Genomic DNA, 11,822 nt, shown 5'->3' on the forward strand with positions numbered 1-11,822 from the left:
CCCACTACAGTTTGTAGCCTTTCACATTTACGATATTTAAGTTCTTCTCTGTCTCAGTTGGTGTAATTTCTGTGAGTTATTCATAGCATACAGTTGGTGGGAATCGAGGAACATTTGGGAAACCACTTGCCATACTGGGCGTTAAACTTTATTTGTTGCTAAGGGTTTCTGACACATCATTCAGCTACATGGGGGAAACATACTGAGATTAAAAAGAGCAAACCTTAATGTTTAAAATGGGTTTTCATATAAATTTGCTTAGCTCACAAAGACATGTGAGCAGACTGTAAAGGCTGACCGAACAGCATTCAGAGCAGATTTTTAATTATGTTTCTTTTATAGTTTGTTAGCCGAACAGTATATATTACCGAATGCAGTTCACAGCCTATTTACTATTTATTTGTGAAACATATATCTTTATATCTTGGCCCTACATGCAAAGTTTATGGCAAGATTAATTACAGTAATTACACCGACTGAAGTGAACGTAGAAAAAATATTTTTCTGCATGATTATATATGTGTAAGCTCTGGTAGAGGTAGACCTTGATTTTCTCAGCACCTGGCAGAAATTGATGGAACAGCACAGCTGGCTGGTTTGGTCGGTCAGTAGGCCAAAAGTTTTCAGAAAGTTAAATTGGTATAATATATGACCTCCTAAGGTGATTACTAGAAAGAAGTTACCCTACTTAGATGATCGCTGTACATTGTTTTAGCAGCATCAGATCTTTCAAGTCTCCAGGCCCATTCTAAACTGTCTGGTCTTGACATTGCATGAAAAAAAGAAAAATGTTTGGCACTTTTAGGCATTTTTTTTCTGCTTACAAAACCTTTGCAATCTTTGCGAAGCTCCACTAATGCTAAAGAGAACTTGCTTGGTGACTTAGAAGCCAACAGGGTAGTTGGAGAAATAACATTTAGTGCCTTGCAAAATTTGAGCTGGTGCTGCCACCTGCTGAGGAAAAATGCCATTAACCTTTGACTCACACAGATATACATGTATCACATATATCCATTGAATAAAATACAAATAAATAGTATATCAGTAAATAGTGCATTTGTGAGCATTATTTTACTGTCTTACAGGTTTCTGCACGGATAGGGTTAGTGAAAGATCCACTTTTGTGCATGACATCTGAAATTAAATTGCATTGTCACTGCACTTCATGAGACTGGAAGACTAAGTATTTTGTAAAGCAAAATGTGCTTTGATTATCATTTTATTTGGTATAGAATGTACTTCAGGGACTAATTTGAAATAATTGTCAAATAAATAGCAAATACATTAATCGCCAAACAAATTGCAGTGGAACTACATATAATTTCTACATTTACATTTATTCATTTAGCAGATGCTTTTCTCCAAAGCGACGTACATCTCAGCAAAAATCCAATTTGTGCATTATATTAAGAGAAAGAGACATAGCTGCAGACATGTGACTCTCAAATAAACCTAATTTGTTACCTCCCACTTGATGCACCAATGTTCATTTCTCGAGTAGGTGAATAAAACGCACGATAGATGAATCCTGATAACCTTCCTACAATTTTTTTTTTTTTTTTTTTTATTTCTACAAGGTTACTGGGAAATATATGGTAACAACTAGCATACTATAACTTGTTTTTGTTCTATTTTTTTTTGTATTTTGTTTAATACTTAATGATTAAATTGAAGGTATAGGAAAAAATTATTTTTTTTTTTTTTTTTTCTCTCTCTAGAAGAATTGAGTATTTCTCACCACTTTGTTTGCACTGTTTTAGCTGTAGACCAACTGTCTTGCCTGATGATGTCAGCGAGTAGTGATGGACCAGCTCAGACAGATTCCTGCAGAACCACTAAAGACAGAAATGCTACAAGGAAGGAAGGTGTACACGTGGAGTGCACCACCCTAAAATCAGAGTCACCGAAGAACCTGTCACAAGATTGTGTACCTAAAAATCATACAGATAAAGTGCCAGTCACTGACACTGATGACTTTTTAACCGAATTGAACTCTACTGGAAAATCTCTTGAAGATGCACACGCGGAAGCTGCTGTTGGTATAAACAGTGATAGGACTCCTTCCAACAAAGCAGACGACAACAACCTGAAAGAAAACACAGAAAAGTCTGCTTTGTCCACACAAGCAAATAGTTTGGATTTCTCGATTTTGGATCCAGAAAACAAAACAAAGCCTGTACCTGTTGAAACTGTGGGCAGCGCCCTCATGAAAAAAACACAGTCCCTTGAAGTGTGCCAAGGACAACAGAGGCTGCCTTGCGTGAACCAAAGACTCCCAGCTCATGCCCATGATGCATCGAATGCAAAAGCCAACGAGAGCGTCTCTGCAGATGGCAAAGCTGAGCAGCCCTGCTCAACCGTAGCCAACCAGTTCTGTTGCTTGACACAGAGTGCAGGTTTGCCACAGGCAGCAGCGCCTGTCAAACTACATCAAGGCATTTCAAGGGTGGATGAGTGTTCTCCTGTACCAGCTAATGTTCAGGCCATCCCAGTGACAATGGCAGGAACAGTGCCTCAAGCAACTGAATTGCTTACTTCAAATAAGCACGCTAATTCACAGCCGTCCCAGTTGATTTCAGCAGAGTCCAAATTTCTTTCTAACCTCGGTAAATCCAGTGCCAGAGTGCTGTTGACGACAACGCCAAAAGACAAGCAGCGAGAGAAAGAGCAGGCTTCTCTTGAATTCAGGAGGACTTCGTCAGAAGCACAGAATAATTCAAATGATCACATTTCCCGGAACTCGGGGACAAAATCTCAAAGCGATCCCTTTACTTCGAACCAGTTCAACAGCAGACGTAGACTTCATGGCAAAGTACACAGAACAAGCTCAGCCCCAAATCTCAAGGACTTTAGAAATAAAAATAAGATGCAAAACCAGACTGGCTTCAAACCCTCTGGGGCTGGGAGTCCTGTTCAGAAACAGCTCCCAGATTGCCCTGTACTTACCCCGAAGCAGGCACACAGAGTGCCGTATAGCTCAAAAACAAACAAACCACTGGAGAAAAGCATTACGACGTCACCGAAAATACCTGGCCGCAACGCAGACAACGCCTTGCTCAATCGGAAAAACTGCTGTATGGATTCAGTGAAGTCAGAGGTGAGTCATTTAAAAGGCGGATTATTTTCCAGTAAGTATAAGGAGCCCTTGGGCGAGAAAAGAAAGGTGGAATTTTTTCAAAAGGAAGACGTTGCTCACGTGGCCCTGAAGACAAAAGAACAGCCTGAAAGTGTTTCCACACAGAGGACTTTCATGGAGGTACGACTCTCCTCACCGTCATCATCTCTGCCCTCATCATTAGTTTCAACACCTGTTTTGGGAAGGAAGGTGACTTCTGAAAAAACTATAAATGCAACAACTTCAACACCCCCAATGACAAAGCCTCCTGTTCGCAAGGCATTGAGCCGAATTGCAGAGGCACAGGTGCCCAGCTCTGTAACTGAACAGTTTCAGGAAGACTCACTGGATTCCCTACCTAATGGAGAACATCGTTGCGCTATCACAAACCAAGGGTCCGCTGGATCAGTTGGAACACCCTATTTAAACAAAAGCAAGGCTAACAATGTTTTCAGCAACAAACTTAAGAGTGATGGGAGTTTCAGTGCTGATAAGTTCACTTTGAGTCCAATGAGATCTGAGAGATGCACTTACTCCACAGATACCAGTGTCCCCTCAAGGTCTAAACCCTTTTCTGTCCAACAGAGAATCAAGTCCTTTGAAAACCTTTCTTACTACGACAGGTCGGTAACTAAGAATATCGACATCCAGCCTTTTGCACTCTCATGGAAACCTCCGCTGACCAAGAGGGCGTCTGGTCATGTTGGTTCAGCAGGTTCTCATTCCACTGATGCTCATTCTTTAAGAAGGAGCTTGAGTTCCTGTGCTAATAATTTGAGTGAATCTCCAACAGCCTCTGTCCACCTAGAGAAATCCTCATGTACAACAGACCTCACAGATTTCAGTCTGCCCAGCAAAGAGCGGGAAGCTGCTGGTGTTTTGTTTGACCTGCAGCGAGACAGTTCTCAACAAACCCCTTCTGTGATGCGAAGCAGAAACCCCCAAAGCCATGCTGGCCTGTCCTACTCCAGGCTTCGAGAGCTGCGGGCGCTGAGCATGCCGAACCTAGACAAACTTTGCACAGATGGCTGTATTGGTGATGTCGAAATTGTCAACAAACTTGGGGGCCACAATAAGATGATGATGGAGATTTTGCCTGAGGATATTCACTGTGACGTGGACCCTAAGAAGGAATTGTTCGTTCAGAATACAGCCCAAAAGGGGCAGTGTCCGGGCAGCTGGTCCATCAGGTGAGTGGGAAGAAACGGTCACTATTCACCAAAATAGCCACTGTTCAACATAAAAAATTGAAATAAATGTTTGTATCTTTGAAAATTTGCAACTCAAATGTTTGTAACTCGAGGACTCGGTATAGTTAGTTTTGTTAGGGGAGAAGTGAAAATTTAATAAACTGCTTGAAGGAATATCTGTCTTCATTCAGAGTCTATAATAAAACTTTGGAGACTAACCACTGCACTCGAACCCTGCTTGAACACTAGCAGACATTTTTTCTTGGTAATGTGTAAGATAATGCACTATATTTAGCCTGAATATAGCCAGACAGTCATAATTCTTTGGGTTTGAGGCACCAAGTGTCTACGTCTGTCTGAAAATGTCTGATACATCCCGAGGTGCCATTGTACGGAATAAAATACCTACTATGGAAGTGAAATGACTGTGTATTGGACAAAAAGTTGTTGTATGGCATCTCATTCTATGAGGTCTAAGTGTGCTCTTTGAAAATGATGGAATGAAGACATTCTCTCATTTACTTTAAACACTGGTTTATTGATAAATGTTTAAAATTTTATATCTTTCTTTTCTGCTTTCTCTGGAAAGCATCTGTTGCATTGCAACAGGGCAGTGAAATGTTTTGTGGGCCCTAGGTGAGAAATGCCAAACAAACACAGGGCTTGCCAATTACAATATTTTATATTAAAATGTTGCCTTTGCTTTTAAAGATACTGTAAGTATCTCCATCCTGCCCACTGCCAACCACTGTTGAAGTTGCCAAAATTTAGAGTGTTATGTTACATCTTTGGAAACAGGATCAAACCCTGAAATAATGTGTGTATAACTGCTTGTTAAGAGTGTGACTGAGTCTCCCAGTTTCTGACCACATGTATTTGGCTTTGTGTATAGAGTAAGAATTCTTCCACCTCCACAGATGACTCATCTCTCTGCTGGTATGAAAATATGGTTTCTTTTTTTTCCACAGGACTTGTATGCATATTATATTTTATAAAGCAGTTATACAATTGTGGAAAATAGCATTTTGACAATGTGACATTGCTTTATTTAGCTACATAATTAAGTAAATCAACACACACTGCCTGAGACAGCTTGTCCTGAGCGGGGTCGCGCCGAGCCGGAGCCTGGCCTGACAACGCAGGGTGCGGAGCTGGAGGAGGAGGGGACGCACCCAGGATGGGACGTCACTCTGTCACGGGGCACCCCAAGCAGGACTCAAACCCCAGACTCACCAGAGAGCAAGCCCTGGCCAAACCTGCTGCGCCACCATGCACACCCCCCCCCCCCCCCCAAAATAATGAAATCAATCTCTGAATCACTAAAAATAAGCTTTCTACTATTGTAGAGAACCTGCATCTTCATTAGCTTATTTAAGGACATAGAGACTACACCCGGGGGGTACGGTGGTGCAGCGGGTTTGGCCTGTGCCTGCTCTCTGGTGGGTCTGGGGTTCAAGTCCTTCTGGGGGTGTCTTGCGATGGACTGGCGTCCCGTCCTGGGTGTGTCCCCGCAACCCCACTCGGGACAAGCGGTTTCAGACAATTTGTGTGTGTGTGTGTGTGTGTGTGTGTGTGTGTGTGTGAGAGAGAGAGACTACAACCAAGCTTTTGTGTCTCTACTCGTGAAATTTTCGTTCTGCCTTTTTTCGAGGGGCTTAACCGGTACAAGTAGCTGAAACCAACTGACTTGCTGAAACATGTATGCATTACATTAGTGATGTTAAATGGATGTGACTTCTGCAGTTTTTTTAATTAATCAGCTATATTAGCTTTGTATTACTGATAACAGGGGATGTTTTAAAACACACTTTTGAACACTGACATATTTCAAGAAGGAAGTGCACCAGTGCCGAATTAGGCCTGGTACAGAAATGAAATGCAGAAATGTGACTTTTGTTCCACAGCAACTGCTGCAAAAGACCTCCCTGACATGCAGAACCATGAAAAATTTTGCTTTCTGCCTTGGAAGAATGTGTGTTTGGGTAGGGTAGGGAACTCTCTTGGAAGAGGCAGGTATGCTTTAGCGTGCTGTACCTTTTGGCATCCTGTTTACTTTTGAGGCAGATAATTATATACTGTAAAATAAGATGATTTGTTTCATAATTATTTTGCATTTGTTTTCATCTTCATTCATTTAATATATTGGGAACCCATTATTCTGAAGCTGCAGTTTGTTACTGTGCAATAAGTTATATTTGATGGTAACTGTGTAAAATGTGGCAAATGGATGAGTGAGTTACAGGTTTTCCTGTCTCAAATCAGCTCTATGAAGCTATTTTGACCCAGAAGCCAGAGCTCCAGCACATGAGGTTTATTGTTGTCTAATTGCAGCTCTATCAACCATATGTTTGATCACGTGGTTATGAGTTATGGCATCTTATCCTTGTTAACTGATGTAATTCATTTTACACACAGTAGCAATTAAAAATACAAGCTTCTGATTGTAGTTTTTTTACCTTAACCTTGAGTACCTTATCCTCTTGCTGTCTGCTTGAACAAAAAGTATTTCTTACCAGTTTTATTTGTATAAAGTTAGTTTCATTAACAACATTGACTGATATTACATGATTTTACTGCACTCAGAAGGATTTGATGTCATGCTTCATTCATACTCCATGTAAAAATGTTATTCATTGATTAGATTTAAAGTATTAATTTCTTCTAGATATTCTGTCCTGGTTGGAATGACCTTCTCCTGAAACAGACTGCATTTGTGGTTATACCGTACTCTTTCCAAGCAGAAAGATTTGGAAAATACTACCTTGAAATGATGGCAGTCTGGGGTAGTAAACTTAGTAAAAATGAATTTTGCTATGTCAGTATGTGGGTTTTTTTTTTTTTTTTTTTTTAATAAAATGTGGCTTGAGTTTTATCCTCTGAAGATCCTAAATGCAGATTAGTATGGGACTTCTAGCTTCTTTAAAATGAGTGCCTTGGAATTAACCATCCAAATATCTTCAGTTACTGTTTATTTTCTGGGATTATATTATATGTTAAACTGAAATACTAACGTGCTTCTTTGGCAGTTTGAGGCATCTGACTAATTCCCCCCTGGAACAGAAAAAACTGGAGAGAGTTCTGACCCTCTTCACAGAAAACACAGACATTTCATCCCTAATTCAGGAAGCCAAGTCTCTAGCAGAGGTAATATGAGTACACATTCCTTGCCAACTCATTTCACTGGCCCAAAACCTTTCACAGACCAGTACCTACACAATATTTACATGTTTTTCAACTTTAAAAATTTGCTTTTATATTTATAGCCCCAGGAGTGCAATGAATGAAATATGTACTTTTTTTGTAATTCTCATTTTATGTGGGATCTCCCTGTAAGCTGTTTAAACTCCTGCCTGTAATGGGAGTCTGTTCTGCTGGTTTATTTTTTGTGTGAAATGGATCGAGTTTGAAGAGAAGTTCTCAGAGTTGTGCAGTTTTGGGGGATTCATTTTTATGATTTCTTACTGAATTACACCAGATTAAGTGAAGAAATACGTGTCTGTGCCATATATAATATGTCAACCACATAAATTATATGGGGCAGTGGTACATTTTTTCTTGGTTCAACTGTCTAGGATAAAGAAGACATTTACTTTGTGGTTCTGACTAAAGAAGAAGGATCTGGTCTGGGCTTTAGTGTTGCTGGAGGAACTGACTTGGAGCAGAAATCAATAACTGTAAGTGATGTCTATTTTGCAGGCAGTAAATCAACAAGGTCAGAATGGTGATAGATTCTCAGATTTTCAGAAGAGTTAAGTAAACTGTAAAGATCAAAGCTATAATACTCAATACTGTGAGAGCTAAGGCTATAATATTTCACAGAATCTGATGGAAACTAAAACAGCACTTACAGGTACATTTGTGCCATAACCATGCAGCTAGACCTTTACAGAGTCCTAGAACTAAAAGGATACACCTAATTTCATGAGGTTCACCGAGTATTCTCCAGAGGGCCAGCTGGTGTGGAAGGCACCGTTCAACGGGGCGACAGAATCTTGGCTATCGATGCCACTTCTCTCAGAGGAATGACCCATGGCGAAGCCCTGTCCTGCCTCCACAAAGCACGGCTCCCAAGACAAGCTCTGGTTATCATCGGCAGGGCAGACAGGAGTCCCGTGCGTTGTGGACCCCTTATCCCTGATTTGGAAGGAAGACAAACCCAATGTTCCAGAGACAAGATTCTGGAAACGGGATCAGGTAAGAACTTCAGCTGTGACAGTTAGAGTTCAGTTGCTGTAAGTGATTTAAAACTGACGTCACCTAATTCTTAATAACAATCATGAATATACATAACCCTTATAGACGTACTAGTAAGGTTTTGTGAGAAATTGTAAAGTCTTATTTCTGGTATTGGCCACGTTCTATGAGTCTGCATGTGTTCTTCACTGCCTTCTGGGATGTTCATGATAGATCTGAATGTTTTGCAGATGGAGCTGTGAATGTGGAGCTTCATAAGACCTCTGCAGGCCTGGGCTTCAGCTTGGATGGGGGCAAGACTTCCGCTCAGGGGGACAGGCCTCTCAACATCAAACACATTTTCAAAGGTGATATGCTGTTGCAGGCACACATCCCATCATAGAGGAATGCATTTTCATTGTACATTGAAAAGACAATGTTTGCCTGTTGCAGAGATCACTGAAATCTCATCCTAGACTGTTCACACATACACACGTTCATTCATGCAGTCATACTCTAAGGACAATAGCAGTTGCCAGTTTACTATGTTTAAAACATTGGATGTGAGGCAGTTTGCAAAGTGGACAGGAAGCCAGTTTATTATCTTTTTATTGACTTGAGGCAATATTAAAGTTAAACCCACTTTGAACTAACTGAAAATAAAAAAGTAACACTTGTCCAGAACCTCCAGTTCAGTGTATTTTTCTGCTTTATGCATACGATGGACAGTGCCGGGTTCCTCCAACAGGTGGGATGGGAGAATGAAACGGAAGAGTAGCAAAAGGAGAGTGAGTTGCAGTCTAATGGCGGATAGTGTGGAGAGAACATGTTTTAAAAATGTTTCTTTAAATACTGACTGTATGTCTCTTTTGTGACTGAGGACAAAAAAACTGACCATGAAAGAAGCAACCAATTCATTACATAAACATCTTTGTTAGCATCTGGGCGCTTACAGTTTGCCTTCAAAAATTATGATAACAGGCATGTTCCTCTATTTATTCTCTGGGAAGTTTCTGTAAAAGTATTGGATAAGGCCATCGTAAATAAAAAAATATTAGTCTGAAGGTGTTTTTCTGCAGGGGGGGCACGGTGGTGTGGCGTACTTGACCTGTGCCTGCTCTCTGATGGGTCTGGGGTTCGAGTCCTGCTTGGGGTGCCTTGTGATGGACTGGTGTCCCATCCTGTGTGTGTCCCCTCCCCCTCCAGCCCTGTGTTGCCGGGTTAGGCTCCGGCTCCCCGCGACCCTGCTCGGGACAGGCAGTTTCAGACAGTGTGTATGTGTGTATTTCTGCCAACTAAAGGCAGAAAGTGTAAATGCACACCATTTTTGCTCAGCAACAGAAATCTTAATAGAAGACTATCTCTGAAATAGAATGTAAAAAAAGTTATTAAAAATAAACAAACACTGAAATTTTCATATCTTCAAAAATTCATAACTTGGATGCTTGTAACATGAAGTACAAGCATGTATATGTTTAAATAAATATAGTATATTTATATACATAGAAATGTCTGTGTATACATTCATGCAGTCTTCCCAAGGTCTTACAAAGATAATGCTTTCCTGCTCCTACTCAAAGGGTGTGCCCTTGACTTGTGTGGGACGCTTCGTTATATGCACAAATATACATAATTGTGTTACATATTGAAATATATTACTTCCATAGTTATTATTAGTTATTATAACGCAAGGTCGTTTCCCATTAGTAATCACTTTATACAGCATGACTTTTTATCTCTGTGATTTGTTCGGCTCTTTCCTACAACAGTCCAAAGATTTGTATTCCAGGTGAACTTATGACAAAATTAACTGTAGAGAGTGAGTGCGTGCGTGCGTTTTAAATTGTTCTGCTGCTGACACCAAGCACAAAGCCTGAAGTCTGCCTAACCCTGTCAAGACATAAATCATATGGGATATGTTACAATAAACTAGCTCTTACAAAAAATTGATAAAATGTGTAATGTTAAACACACACACAATGTCTACAATCGCTTATCCCAAGCGGGGAACCGGAGCCTAACCTGGCAACAGAGGGTGCAAAGCTGGAGGGGGTGGGGGACACCCAGGATGGGACGCCAGTCCATCGCAAAGCACCCCAAGCAGGACTCGAACCCCAGACCCACCAGAGAGCAGGCACAGGCCAAGCCCGCTGCGCCACCGCACCCCTACTAATGTTAAACATGTTTAAAAAAATATATTGTAATTACTTATAAAAAAGAAACTAAAAACACCAATACACACAGAATAAATATATATGTAAAAGTTCCTCTGTAAATTAACAACCCCTTCTTCTCCGTGTCCACTTTGCTTTACTCAGGTGTTTCAGGTGAACTGGTGACTCTTAAGTTGCCTGTAGTGTGTATGTATAGACAGTATGTATGTAGGTGTGTGTTACATTGTTTTGCTTTATAGATATGTGAATGATTATAGGGAGTTTAGTGCAGCGTATCCAGCACTATAAGCCATCTTGAATGAAGGTATCAGCTAAACACTGGTTAATAATCATTGTAAGTTGTTTTGGAGAACAGTGTGTGGTAAATGAATAAATATAGTAAGATGACGCTTCTTTATGTGAACAAATATAACACACACAATATATTTCAATATATATATATAGAGAAATGAAAATTGCTCTCATTGTGATATTGCTTGTATTGCCACCCCCACCAGGTGGAGCTGCGGAACTTTCCAGAGTCATCAATGTCGGTGATGAGGTTTTGGCAATTAACGGGAGGTCTCTTCGGGGACTCATGCACTCTGATGCCTGGAACATTATCACAGCGGTTTCACAAGGGCCAGTGCAGCTGGTAATAAGAAAACCAAGAACTTCTGTATGACAAAGGCTGCTCTGTGTATTTACTAGTTTTAAATGAAACGTAATCTTGCTTTTACTGGAAACATCGGATCTCATGCGATCTGTACACAAGATGACACAAGGACTGTCATTTCTAAACTTTATACACTGCTTAAAACAATATATTTTGAATTCAGTGTTCATATTCATATGGATTTTACTGTAAAAAAATTCTCAAGTGAGTATATTTAAAAAAATCTTTCTCCTCAGATTAATCTTTAAGAACACTTTTTTTTTTTTTTTAAACCAAGCATCCCTTTGCATTTTGAAAATATGGAAACTGTTTTATTTGAAATTTATTTCCCTATATTTTATCAGAACACACTTTCTGTATGGTGTAGTGATAGTAATAAATACAAAAAATAGTTGGGCTGTAGATAGAACATTACTACCGCACTGTTGATTGGCTAAGGTTAGGGTTAAACCGTCAAGCATTGTTCAGAAGGATTGTACACCTCAATGTTAGTGAGGCAGCTGTAATTGATATGT

The 11,822-nt window shown here is 40.2% G+C and overlaps 1 protein-coding gene across 1 annotated transcript in view; it reads left to right on the top strand.

Annotated features, from left to right (window-relative positions):
• Window positions 1–11,444, top strand: part of pdzd2 (PDZ domain containing 2) — a 58,504-nt gene extending 47,060 nt beyond the window's left edge. The window contains exons 19-24 of the mRNA XM_018736623.2: window positions 1,761–4,305; window positions 7,332–7,449; window positions 7,878–7,979; window positions 8,232–8,499; window positions 8,730–8,846; window positions 11,150–11,444. Coding sequence (XP_018592139.2) covers window positions 1,761–4,305; window positions 7,332–7,449; window positions 7,878–7,979; window positions 8,232–8,499; window positions 8,730–8,846; window positions 11,150–11,316 — 3,317 coding nt within the window. The 3' untranslated portion in view covers window positions 11,317–11,444. The remainder of the gene's footprint in view (window positions 1–1,760; window positions 4,306–7,331; window positions 7,450–7,877; window positions 7,980–8,231; window positions 8,500–8,729; window positions 8,847–11,149) is intronic.
• Window positions 11,445–11,822: the final 378 nt, after the last annotated feature.

The sequence above is a fragment of the Scleropages formosus genome, chromosome 6 (genome assembly GCF_900964775.1).
Source record: "Scleropages formosus chromosome 6, fSclFor1.1, whole genome shotgun sequence".
Lineage (NCBI taxonomy): Eukaryota > Metazoa > Chordata > Actinopteri > Osteoglossiformes > Osteoglossidae > Scleropages > Scleropages formosus.